The sequence below is a fragment of the Mauremys reevesii genome, linkage group 24 (assembly GCF_016161935.1).
Source record: "Mauremys reevesii isolate NIE-2019 linkage group 24, ASM1616193v1, whole genome shotgun sequence".
Taxonomy (NCBI): domain Eukaryota; kingdom Metazoa; phylum Chordata; order Testudines; family Geoemydidae; genus Mauremys; species Mauremys reevesii.
In genome coordinates, this window is record NC_052646.1 from 13,663,125 (window position 1) to 13,676,674 (window position 13,550).

General features: G+C 50.4%; 1 protein-coding gene across 1 annotated transcript in view; it reads left to right on the top strand.

Moving 5' to 3' along the window:
* Positions 1–13,550, top strand: part of LOC120390529 (IgGFc-binding protein-like) — a 197,424-nt gene that overhangs the window by 15,782 nt on the left and 168,092 nt on the right. The window contains exons 6-13 of the mRNA XM_039513258.1: positions 480–1,053; positions 1,310–1,503; positions 3,162–3,303; positions 4,428–4,768; positions 6,270–6,843; positions 9,362–9,939; positions 10,407–10,977; positions 11,619–12,214. Of these exons, the coding sequence (XP_039369192.1) occupies positions 480–1,053; positions 1,310–1,503; positions 3,162–3,303; positions 4,428–4,768; positions 6,270–6,843; positions 9,362–9,939; positions 10,407–10,977; positions 11,619–12,214 (3,570 nt within the window). The remainder of the gene's footprint in view (positions 1–479; positions 1,054–1,309; positions 1,504–3,161; positions 3,304–4,427; positions 4,769–6,269; positions 6,844–9,361; positions 9,940–10,406; positions 10,978–11,618; positions 12,215–13,550) is intronic.

The window sequence follows — 13,550 nt, forward strand, 5'->3', positions numbered from 1 at the left end:
ATGATCAATTCCCCTGAGAAGCCTGTAGTTTACCTTGGAACAAATAGAACTTAACACATAGGGAATTGGTCAGACAGCAGAGGGAGGGAACTGGTCAGTGGAGAAGGATTCATGAGAAAAGTGGGGTTTAGGAGAGGGGGAGATGGAAAAGAAGTGGGAAACTATTTTGAGTGCAGGGGTTGTCATGATAAGGAGGTGTGGGCCAAACATGGGTGGAGGAGATAGGGATGGAAAAGAGAGAGGATCAGGAGGGAGGCAGGTGGGTGGATGGGGAGATGAGAGAAGAGACGTAGGCCAGGGTAACAATGTCAAGAGCTTGGAAGATGAGGATAAGTCATTCCAAAGTGAAATCTGGAGTCATGGGTTATTCTGGGTTTACTTCATGGTGTGAGCGAGAGCAGAATCTGAAAACGCGTTGTCCCCACCCCTGCCCAGTGTCCACTCCCACTTCTCACAGGGGAATGCTCTGTCTCGGACAGGTGGATGGGGTATTCCACAACCTCCCGGTGATCACGGCCAACAGGCGGCTCCAAGCATATCAGCATGGTACTAACATCCTGGTGCAAACTGACTTTGGCCTCATTGTGAGTTACGACCTGGTTTACCAGGCCAGAGTCACCGTTCCACAGCGATACCAGGGCCACACATGTGGCCTCTGCGGGAACTACAGTGGATGGCAGGACAGCAAGTTCCTGCTCCCCAGTGGCAGGACAGCCTCTGATGTGGCAGCATTTGGCTCTGCTTGGGAAGTCCAGGTCCCAGGAGCATCATGTGTAAACAGATGTGCTGGGAACAGCTGTCCAGTTTGTGAGGAGAGGAAGAAGGACGTCTTCAAACAGAACCACTACTGCGGGTTGCTCACAGCCCCTGACAGCCCCTTCACTGCCTGCCACGGCACGGTCAGCCCCAGCGTGTATTTCAACAACTGCCTGTATGATCTGTGCCTGGGAAAGGGGGACTCCCAGGTCCTGTGCCAGAGCATCCACAGCTACGTGACGGCCTGCCAAGAGGCCAAGGTCACCATCCTGCCCTGGAGGAGCGCCTCCTTCTGCCGTAAGTCCATGATACTGATGGAGCTCAGGTTGCAAAGGTGCACTGGGTGCGGGACAAAAGGGGAGAGGGAGACAGCATTTATGGGAACAAAATTCCAGACTTCTGGGATTCTTCATAGATTCTTCTTAGTGTGAACCAACAACCTCAGGTGTCCTTGTCCCCTCCTTCCTGTGCTGTTCTCCTCTCCTTTATGTCTCTCTCCTTCTAGCCCGTGGTATGAGATCTGCCCAGCCAATAATTCTTCTCTCCATTTAAGCTGTGAGCTGCCCTGCCAACAGCCACTATGAGGTCTGTGCTGACCTCTGCACTGTCACCTGCGCTGGAAACATCGTAGACTGCCCGGAGACCTGTGCCGAAGGCTGCCAGTGTGACGAGGGCTTCTTCTTTGACGGCCAGGGCTGTGTGACTCAGGAGAGCTGTGGATGCTTCCAACAGGGGAGATACTACAAGGTACAGCTGCAAGTGGTCTGGGTCTGATTTAATTTTTGCTTTATACACATCTTAAATCCTACACTAGTCAGGGAAAGAGTTTGCTATAATGGATCAGAGCACTGGCCCATCCAACCTGGCATCCCAGCTCTGCTAGTACTCAATGCCCAAAGTTCCAAAAAAGGCAAGAAGATTAAATGCACTTTGCTTGTTATGGAGAAACTGAGGCACAGAGAGGGGTACACAGTGAGTCAGGAGCAGATGGCAGAATAGAACCTAGGGGTTGTTCCTGGTTGTCAGACCAGCACTTAACCCATTAGAATAATAGAATCATAGGGCTGGAAGAGACCCCGAGAGATTATCTAGTCCAGTCCCCTGCACTCATGGCAGGACTAAGTATTATCTAGACCATCCCTGACAGGTGTTTGTCTAACCTGTTCTTAAAAATCTCCAATGATGGAGATTCCACAACTTCCCTAGGCAATTTATTCCAATGCTTAACCACCCTGACAGGAAGTTTTTCTTAATATTCAACCTAAAACTCCATTGCTGCAATTGAAGCCCATTGCTTCTTGTCCTATCCTCAGAGGTTAAGAAGAACACATTTTCTCCCTCCTCCTTGTAACAACCATTTATGTATTTGAAAACTTTTATCATGTTGCCTCTCAGGCTTCTCTTCTCCAGACTAAACAAACCCATTTTTTCAATCTTTTCTTATAAATTATGTTTTCTAGACCTTTAATCATTTTTGTTGCCCTTCTCTGGACTTTCTCCAATTTCACCACATCTTTCCTGAAATGTGGCACCCAGAACTGGACAAAATACTCCAACTGAGTCCTCATCAGTGCAGACTAGAGCAGGAGAATTATTTTTTGTGCCTTGCTTACAAAACTCCTGCTAACGCATCCTAGAATGGTGTTAACTTATTTTGCTACAGGATTACACTGTTGACTCATATTTAGCTTGTGGTCCACTATGACCCCCAGATCCTTTTCCACAGTACTCCTTCCTAGGCAGTCATTTCCCATTTTGTATGTGTGCAGTTGATTGTTCCTTCTTAAGTGGAGTACTTTGCATTTATCCTTATTGAATTTCATTCGCTTTACCTTAGACCATTTCTCCAGTTTGTCCAGATCATTTTGAATTATAATCCTATCCTCTGAAGCACTTGCAACTCCTTCCTGGTTGGTATCGTCTGCAAACATTACAGGTGTACTCTCTATGCCATTATCTAAATAATTGATGAAGATATTGAACAGGACTGGACCCAGAACTGATCCCTGCGGGACACCACTCATTATGCCCCTCCAGTATGACTGTGAACCATGGGTAACTACGCTCTTGGAGTGGTTTTCCAACCAGTTATGCACCCAGCTTATCGTAGCTCCATCTAGGTTGTATTTCCCTAGTTTGTCTATTTGAAGGTCATGTGAGACAGTATCAAAAGCCTTACTAAAGTCAAGATATATCACATCTACTGCTTCCCCACTACCCACAAGGCTTGTACCCTATCAAAGAAAGCTATCAGACAACCTTTAGATAGAGAAATAATGTTATGACACAATATGCACATTCACACACCTCAGCACACAGCTTTGGGTTTAGCACTGCCAGAAATATTATAGATAATTGTTTCCAGTTCCATTGCATAATTTCCCCTTTTCCAAACGTCCCCTTAGCCCAGTGAGGTGGTCCTGATGAACAAGTGCCAGCAAAGCTGCTCCTGCATTCCCACCCACGGGGTGACCTGCAAAGCCCACAGCTGCTCCAGAGGAGAAACCTGCCAGATCAGAGACGGCGTTATGGGCTGCATCAGCCAAGGTAAACGACAGTCACTGATTGCAACAGGCCTGAGAGGTTATTGCACAAAAAGTGAGTAAAGTAGTTGTGATTATGTCTCCTCACCCTTTTCACGTTCTCTTCCCCTTTATTTAGCCATGAACCCTGAGCGATAATATTACAGAACTTCAATTTGAAAGACGAAAAGCCTTGTTGGGTCAGAGTGTCTGCTGAGTCCTGCTTCTGGCATGCGCAGTGGAGTAGGGTGGGCAGCTGTGAGGGAGCTTATTAAAACCTGGGGGCTGCTCAAAATGGAGCCTATTGGCTGTAGCCCCATACGGGCCATCAGTCAGCTGGGCACTGTCAGAGCCCATCACATCCCAGCCACTCTCCTTTGCCTGCTCAATGCTGTCCACAACATGCCCCTCTGGGTTGCACCACCTCTGCTGGGCATTGCGGGAAAGGGGACACAGGAGACCACTTTGATGGCTCTACGACAGGAAAGGTCTCACCCAGGCAGGGATTTCCCCAGCAAGGGACTTGTGAGAGATTTGTGAAGGGTGCATGGGAGTAGATATATAGAGCGTACGGGGATAGATAGATCCATCAATCATTCGGTACATTTCACAGACAGGCTATATTAAGAAGTAGGATCCCAATGTGAAAGCTATTTAGTACCCCCCCCCTTATTAATAGTTTTGCAAACGGCCAGTAGGTGGAGGCAGAAACCTCCAAAAGGCCTCACGTACACAGTACCTTGAACTTTGTAACTAATGTTTCTTTTGCTGTCGGAGACAGAAAAAGATTCCGCTTCAAGCCAGTCTTTCTTGAACAGATAACAGTGTTACGGGGCTTGACACCCACCAATGAAGTGTTAACACGGCATGGTCTTTGTCTGAAAGTGTATAAAAAGCTTGTGAAACTTGTGTGCAGTAGAGTCTCCTGTATTCATTACAGAGCTCTCCTTTCTTCTGCAGAATAAAGCATTTTTTCCTTATCCCTGTCAGGCTGTTATTGGCTCTCAGCTAGGCAGACCCGATATTTCGGTAACACGAAGAACACTAAATATCATCCTGGCTTTCACAGCCCCCTCAGCCCTCTTTCTGCTCTAATATATAACTGATTAGTCTGGTGTTTCTTGTCTTTCTATTGTCTTCCCCCACTAGATATTCCAAAGCCATCCTGCAGTGTGGTTCGCTGCAGGGAAGGAACTATTTGCAAGATGATAAATGGGCACCGAGAGTGTGTGCCAGTCTCTCAGGCCACGTGCTGGGCCAGGGGATACTTGCATTACCACACCTTCGATGGACGGGCGTATGATTTCCACGGCACCTGCAACTACACGGTGGCCAAGACCTGCAGGGATGACTCCATCCTGCCCTCCTTCCATGTCACAGCCAAGAACGAGAACAGTGGGAACACACAGGTTGTCTACATTTGGTCAGTGACTGTCCAGGTGGATGGAGTCACCATCACAGCAGCCAGGGCTGAGGTCGGCTTTGTGTGGGTGAGTGCTGGGCGCGCACATCCACCCTGCTCCTATGCCCACCCTGTAGGCTTTCCTAAATAGAGGGAAGGAAACTGCACCCCCGACCTCCGCATAGAATTGCAAACTAGACAACATCTGGCATGGTCAGTACCTCAAAAAAATACCCCAAGGTGTTGCAGTGGGTATTATCATTGATTTAGTAGGTGCTCTGCCACTGTATCTGTGCTGTGCCCCCTGTACCAGCACTTTGATAGGGGGTGCTGTACTATTTAGATGTGCAGGTGTCTCAGTAGCAGGACCTTTCTCCCAAGTTAGTATTAAGCCCAATGCCCAGCAGGACACTGGTGAGACCTCTGTGGTAGGGAGCGGTCTGGGAACCAAGTACAGAGCACTCTCCCCTTGCTGTCGGTGCTGACCCCAATGCCTATCATGGCGCTAGCGGGTGCTGAGTGGCAGGGAGTGGTGTCGGGGGTCAGTCGGGGGTGCTGTCCCATCAGAGTTGCACTGATCCTAATCTGGCACCAGAGGGTGCTGTGCTGAGGGGAGCAGGTTGGGTGGCTCAGTGTGGGGAGCTGTCAGCTCTGTCACAAGCACATAGGATAAAGTGTAGATTGGAGCATTCAGTCATGACATATCCCACAGCATGTCGTGCAGGAGCAGGGCAAATCCCAGCTCCACTGAGTCCATCCCTCCGCAAATCCCCCAGCAGTTTCTAATGTAACAAGGATTCCTCTGGGATCCCCCCTGAGGAGAATCCCCACTCTTGGATCCAGGAGGACACTGCCTGAACTCTAAGATATTGGGAAACTCTGAGGCACATCTCGGCAGCTCAGGGCCTTTGTACTTACAGAGCCATCTCCAACCTGAGGTACCTCAGGAGCCCCAGAACATTGTAGTCAGCTCCTTGAAACCTCTCGCCCCTCAAGTGATGCTGCTAACAGCTCTCACCAACACAACCTCCTCTCCCAGTGGAGCCGCTCCCTAACAGCTCTAACCAATGCAGTCCCTGTCATTTACAGCAGTTCCCAGCAATTCTGATCACCAGCCCTTTCATCTACAATGGGCAATACGGAAATCACGGGTCCACTATTGGAATTGATTGGAAAAAATCCAGTAAATAGCAATGGAACCAACTCATAATTTTCAATGAATCTGGACACAAATCTGAACCAATATTAAATTATAGCTTCATACTAGATAGAGCTGACTGGAGAAAGTTAATTCCATTTTGGAGAGGATTTCAGTTATTTGAAAATTAGCTTCATTCCAATATGGAATGAAACCCCAAAATTACTAAATTTTCTGGGAAGGGGAATGGAGTCCTGAGTCCAGGTCCATCTTTGAAATCTGCTTGGTTTCCATCAAAACATCATTGAAAAGGAACCATCTCCTGAAAACTTTTAGATTTTGAAGAATAGGCAAACACTAGTGAAAAATTATATCTGACAAGAGGTCACTTTGTAAATGAAAGACCTATGCACTCACTTGTGACCTTTGCCCTTTCTTTCTCACCGTGAAGGTGAATAACACCAGGGCCCACTTACCCATCTCCCTGAACAACGGGGCCCTTCGGCTCTATCAGAGTGGCACCTCCCTCGTCCTCCGCACCAACTTCAACCTCAGGGTGTACTATGACTGGAACAACCACCTGAGGGTCACCGTCCCTAATGACTTCTTCGACAGCCTGTGTGGCCTGTGTGGCAACTATAATGGGGACCCTGCCGATGACTTCCGGACCCCAGATGGGGACCAGGCTCCCAGTGTCACCGCCTTGGGGAAAAGCTGGGCAGTGGAAGATGAGGATTATTTTTGCTGGCACGATTGCATTGGAGGTTGCAGGCTCTGTGCTGCCAACATAGCCAGAAAGTACAAGGAGGAGGCCTCATGTGGCCTGATAACCAAGCTCTCAGATGGGCCCTTCAGACAATGCCACACCAAGGTGGATCCTACAGTCTACTTGGACAACTGCGTGTATGATCTCTGCCACAACGAGGGCTACAGGAAGGCCCTGTGTGAGGCCCTGAAGGCCTACGCAGACGCCTGCCAGCTGGAGGGGGTCAGGATTGGGGAATGGAGGCAGCTGGCCAGATGCCGTGAGTACAGATTTGTATGCCAAGGTCTACGGTCTGCTGGTTAGACCGGGGAGCCTGGGGCTCAGCACTCTTGAGTTCTAGCCCCGGTTTTGGGAGTAGGGTTGCCAACTTTCTAATCACACTAAACCAAACACCCTTGCCCCACCCCTGCCCAGCCCCTTCTCTGAGTCCCCGCCCCTACTCACTCCATTCCCCCCTCCCAACGTTACTTGCTCTCCCCCCCAACCCTTGCTCACTCGCTCACCATGGGGCAGGGGGTTGGAGTGCAGGAGTGGGAGGGGGTAAGGGCCCTGGGCTGGGGTAAAGGCACCGGTCTGGGGCCAGAAATTAAGTTTTCAGGGTGTGGGTGGGGGCTCTGGGCTGGGGAGAGGGTTGTAGTGCAGAAGAGTGTGAGGGCTCCAGCTGGGGGTGCGGGCTCTGGGCTGGAGCCTGAGATGAGGGGTTTGGGGTGCACGAGGGGGCTCTGGGCTGGGACTGAGAGGTTCACAGTGCAGGAGGGGGCTCTGGGCTTGAGCAAGGAGTGTGGGAGTGGGATGGGGTGCAGGGTGTGGGCTCTGGGAGGGAGTCTGGGTGCTGGAGGGGGCTCAGGGCTGGGGCAGGGGGTTGGGACATGGGAGGAGATGCGGGGTGCGGGCTCTGGGTGGTGCTTACCTCAGGCAGCTCCTGGGAAGCAGCGATATGTCCCTCCTGCTTGGAGGTGGGCATGGGGCTCTGTGCCTCTGCTCCTGTCTCTAGGCACCGCCCCCACAGCGCTCAATGTCTGTTCCTGGCCAATGGCAACTGTGGAGCCAGCCCTTGGGTTGGGGGCATTGCACGGAGCCCCCGTGGCTGCCCCAGAGCCAGAGGGACATGTTGCTGCTTCCCAGGAGCTGCATGGAGGTGGGTAGAGAGCCTGCCTGCCCTGCTGCACCACCAACCAGAATTTTAATGGCTTGGTCAGTGGTGCTGACCAGAGTGCCAGGGTCCCTTTTTTGACCGGGTCTTCTGGTTGAAAACTGGACACCCAGAAGCCCTATTTAGGAGGGACCGTGATCAAGTGATTTGGGACTGAGCAGTGATTGGGAAATCAGAACTCCTGGATTCTATTCTACATACAGTACTTGTCTGTCCATGGTAATGCTAAGGTGCCCGTGTAGTTTTGTAGTCTAGATTTGCCCTAAGTTATGTGATGTACAGACACAGCAATAATTGAATTGGTTTTACATGTCCACACTCTGCTCCTTGTGTTGGCAGTGCACGTTCTCACCAGGAGCGCTTGCGCTAATTTAACTATCCGTGTGGCGCATTGTGGGATGGCTTCTGAAAGGCAGAAACAGTCAATGTAATCAATGCTCTGTCTACACAGACACTGCATCGACCTAACTACATCGACCTAAGTGCTGTGCCTTTCCCGGAGGTGGAGTTATTAAATCAGTGTAGTGGGCGAGTTACAGAGGTGGGAGCTACATTTTAGTGTAGACTCCGACAGAATTAGGTTGACATAAACTGCCCTACATCAATCTAACTCTGTAGTGTAGACCAGATCTCCATCTGAGCTCTTTGGTTAGACTCCAGGTGAGAGTCCCGACTCCTGCCAGCAGCCAACCCTTATTTGCCCACATCACATTTCCCAGTCCTTTGTTCTCGAGCTGGGGGATTTTTGCTCCATGTCCGTGCTGAGGAAATCCATCCACCTTGGAGTCATTTATTACTAGGTGTCCATGTCCTTGTGACTGCATTTGCCATTATCTTCTGGATTCTCCACTGATATGGGGTCCCTCTCGGCCAGTCCTTTTTAGTGACCCATCCAGCTGAGACAGCTAGGTGACATTCATACCGGTTTCTTAGGCCATGTCTACACTAGCAAGCTTAGAGCGGCACAGCTGTATTGATACACCTATGTTGCTGTAAGATCACTCATGTAGCCGCATTATGCCGATGGGAGAGAGCTCTCCCATCGACATAACAAAACCAGCTCAACGAGCAGCGGTAACTTTGTCGGCACAAGAGCATCACCCGCCCCAACATAGCGTTCTGCACACAAGTGCTTATGTCAGCAAAACTTGTGTCGCTCAGGGGTGTGTTTTTTCACACCCGAGTGACAAAAGTGTTGCTGACATAAGTGTTCATGTGGACATGGCCTTAGCTTGCCCTGGGAGCAAACAATCATTTTGGACACACTGGGTAACGAAGATGGCATATGGGAAAACTGAGGCACACACAGAGGTTATAAAAATAGTACGTACATTCCTCCCTTCATCACAGCCTGTCACTTTGAGTATCTAACCTCCACTGATAACACATGGATGGCTGAGGTAAAATGATGCCAGTTTTTAAGTCACTCTTGCAACTGTGGCCCTGATCCTGTAAGGTGCTAAGCACCTTCTGCAACATGATGAGCACCCTTGGCCAATGTTGAAGTCACTGGGATTCAAGGGCTCTCAGAGCCCCACAAGATACGTCCCTTTCTGTCTATTTTAAATACTGCTTTTACTTGGAGAGAACTTGCTGCTAAATCTGTGGGTCCTTCACTCCCCAGCCATGGAGTGCCCCCTGGAGAACAGCCAGTACCAGCTCTGTGGAACAGCCTGCCCAGCCACGTGTGTGGACCCGTCAGCCCCCAGCAGCTGCCAAGACCCCTGCGTGGAAAGCTGCCAGTGCAAGGATGGGTTTGTGCTGAGCCAGGGCAAATGCATACCCAAGAGCAGCTGTGGGTGCCAGTTTGAAGGGCGCCCCTATGCCCCCAACGAGAGCTTCTGGGTCGACAAGGCATGTGGGACACGGTGCATGTGCAACGCAGCCACTAGACAAGTTGATTGCGTGGCTGCTACATGCAAACACTCAGAGAGGTGCAGGCTAGTGAACGGCATACAGGGCTGTTACCCCTCCAGCTATGCCACCTGCTCTGTGACAAGGAATCTGCACTATGCCACCTTTGATGGACAGAGATACAACTTCCAAGGCACCTGCCGTTACCAACTCACAGCTCTGTGCAAGAAGGTGGATGGACTGGCGGACTTTGAGGTCTACTTCCAGGAAAGCAATACTGGTCCTGTGCAAATCAAGGTCTATGAGACCGACATCAGGGTCAGCAATCAATTCCCTGGGAAAATCATGGTGAGTTTCAGAAATCACATCTAGTCTCCAAAATATTTTTGGACAGTCGCCTGTAAAATCAGAAGTCGGTTGCAGAAAGTGCACGGAAGGATTTTAAAAAAACAGGTCAAATATTAATTGGATTCTGATGTGAATGGGGAACCAGTGGAGAAACTTAAGGGCTGGGGTGATCTGGTTACACTTCGTCGTGTGAGAAGGTGTCAATAGTATCCAGCATATGTTGGAACTTGGAGAGCTGGGGCTCAGAGAGGAGGGAACAGCAATAGCCAGTGTCAGAAAAAAGGAAAGTCTGGTTGGAGGATCCTCTCCAGTCTGGGGAGCTGGACTCGGGCAGGCCATAAAGGAGGGAGCAGATCAGCCTGGAAGAAGATTTCAGCAGCAGTAGATGGGCCAGAGCTCTGTGCTGGAGCCAGAGGTTCCACCACGAGTGAGCGATGTTTCATATCCCATGTGTCTTGCTTTTACAGGTGAACAGTTTCCTGATTACTCTTCCCTTCAACCTCGATGATAAGAAAATCACTGTATATAGAAAGAGCTGGGCCACAGTGATCCAGACAGACTTTGGTCTCACCGTTACCTATTCTGGGTGGTCAGGACGCACCACAGTGACTCTGCCAGTCACCTACGCGGGAGCCGTGTGTGGTCTGTGTGGCAATTTTAACAGTGACAGTGAGGATGACATGCTCATGAGGGATGGCATCCTGGCACCAAACCCCATCAGCTTTGGCCAGAGCTGGAAGCTGGGCGACCTCCCGGGATGCTCTGCAGTAATGATACCACCATGTGCAAGTGTAGAGGCTATTGAAAAAGAACAACGAGGTAGCAGAGGGCAGTGTGGGCTCATCCTATACAAGAGTGGCCCTTTCAGAGGATGTCACAGCAAAGTGGACCCCCATGGATACTTCGTAGACTGCGTGTATGGGTATTGCGTCCTCAGTGGGCGGGAGAGTTACATCTGCCAGGCCATTGCTGGCTATGCTGAGGCATGTCAGGAAGCTGGAGCTATGGTGCGTCCCTGGAGGACAACGAAATTCTGCTGTGAGTCCCCCATGTTCACCGCTGCCTGCCCCTTGGGGATCATTAGTTCTTGTTGACTGGTAGATGTGGATCTAAAACACTGCAGAACATTTTTAACAGACAAAGGTCTCTCTTAGCAGGCTGGGTTCAGCCATCATAGTGGCCTTGACAGCTGCATCCTGGACAAGGGAAACACATCTAGGAATGTAGTTTGCTCTCCATGGCCAGTCCAATCCTTGCCTTCCCTTCTGAGACTGGGACATAATCAGAGCTGAGACTCAGGGTGGCTACTAATTGGGATGTTTGTTCATTAGGAACTGGGCTGGGAACCCACCAGCTCATCCCACACAAGCCATCAGTTGGGAATGAATTTTAACTGGTACTGACCAGGATTCAAAACAAAAAGCTAGTAGTGAAACAATGAAACAATAAACCGAATTAGAAGCCATCATAGGAGAGAGATTTCTCTATCCCATCTCCTGGCCTCTGTGAGGCAACCAATTCAACAGACCTGGGACCCCATTACAGATGGTGCCTTTTATTAATTAACCAAACCAGGGAAATAGAAAAGTAGGAGCTTGAATGAAATTGCATGTTCTGTGATGGTTCATTGCACACATTGCTAACGCACTATGTGAGCTAACTTTTTATTCTAATTACAGCTCCATCCTGTCCCCAGAACAGTCACTACGAATTCTGCAGCACCAGCTGCGATCTGACATGCAGCAACCTCTATGACCCGGTGCAGTGCATGACCCGGTGTAAGGAAGGCTGCGTGTGTGACGAGGGCTTTGTTCTCAGTGGTGACCGCTGCGTCCCCATTTCCCAGTGCGGATGCCTCCACAGGGGAATTTACTACCAGGCTGGGGAGACCTTCCACCCGACTGGGTCATGCGAGGAGCAGTGTGTGTGTCAGGATGGTGGGGAGGTTGTGTGTAAGGCATTCTCCTGCGGCGCTGGTGAGCAATGCGGGGTGGTGGACGGTGTCCAGAAATGCCACCCATTTGGATCTGTGACCTGTTCTGCCACTGGCCATCCCCACTACCTCTCTTTCGATGGGGTCTCCTTTGACTTCCAACGCACCTGCACCTACATCCTGGCCAAGACCTGCACCGATGCCCGTGACCTTACACCATTCACTATCAGCATAGAGAAAGAAGATTGGGGCACCAGGAACATGTCTGTGGCCAAGCTGGTATCCATTCAGGTGTACGGGATCACACTCACCCTGCTGCAAAACAAACAGGGGCTCGTCATGGTAAGTTCTCCACATTCTCATGGACAGAGATTTTATTCTATTCTACACAGGTTTGTTTGCAGTTTGGCCAACTCCCTAATGCTCGCTCGTGGCAAAGGTTGTGCTGCATGTGGTCTGCCTCAGCTTCCCCTCTTGGGCTCCTCAATAGCTCACAAGACAAATTGAATAACAACTGGCCTCCTTAGGGTCTGAATTATTAAATTAGCAAATATGCAAAATAATGTTTTCAAGTTCATCCATTTTTGTCCATATTGTCTGAGGGTACGTCTACACTACGGGACTATTCCGAATTTGCATAAACCGGTTTTGTAAAACAGATTTTATAAAATCGAGTGCGCGCGGCCACACTAAACACATTAAATCGGTGGTGTGCGTCCATGGTCCGAGGCTAGCGTCGATTTCTGGAGCGTTGCACTGTGGGTAGCTATCCCGTAGCTATCCCATAGTTCCCGCAGCCTCCCCCGCCCCTTGGCATTTCCGGGTTGAGATCCCAGTGCCTGATGGGGCAAAAATCATTTTCGCGGGTGGTTCTGGGTACAGCCTCACCCCTCCCTCCCTCCCTGACAGCGGCAGACAACCGTTTCGCGCCTTTTTTGCTTGGTGAACCGTGCAGACGCCATAGCACAGCAAGCATGGACCCTGCTCAGCTCCATACCGCAATCGTGGATGTTTTAAACACCTCGCGCACTCTCGTGCAGTATATGCTGAACCAGGACCTTCGAACCGAGGCGAGTAAGAGGCGGATACGGCAGCGCGGCGATGACAGTGATGAGGACGTGGACACAGAATTATCTCAAACCGCGGGCCCCGGCGCTTTGGAGATCCTGATGGTAATGGGGCAGATTCTATCCATTGAACGCCGATTTTGGGCCCGGGAAACAAGCACTGACTGGTGGGACCGCATTGTGTTGCAGGTGTGGGACGATTCCCAGTGGCTGTGAAACTTTCGCATGCATAAGGGCACTTTCATGGAACTTTGTGACTTGCTTGCCCCTGCCCTGAAACGCCATAATACCAAGATGAGAGCAGCCCTCACAGTAGAGAAGCGAGTGGCGATAGCCCTGTGGAAGCTTGCAACGCCAGACAGCTACCGGTCAGTCGGGAATCAATTTGGAGTTGGAAAATCTACTGTGGGGGCTGCTGTGATGCAAGTAGCCAAAGCAATCACTACGCTGCTGCTACGAAAGGTTGTGACTCTGGGAAACGTGCAGGCCATAGTGGATGGCTTTGCTGCAATGGGATTCCCTAACTGTGGGGGGGGCGATAGATGGAACCCATATCCCTATCTTGGCACCGCAGCACCAGGGCACCCAGTACGTAAACCGGAAGGGGTACT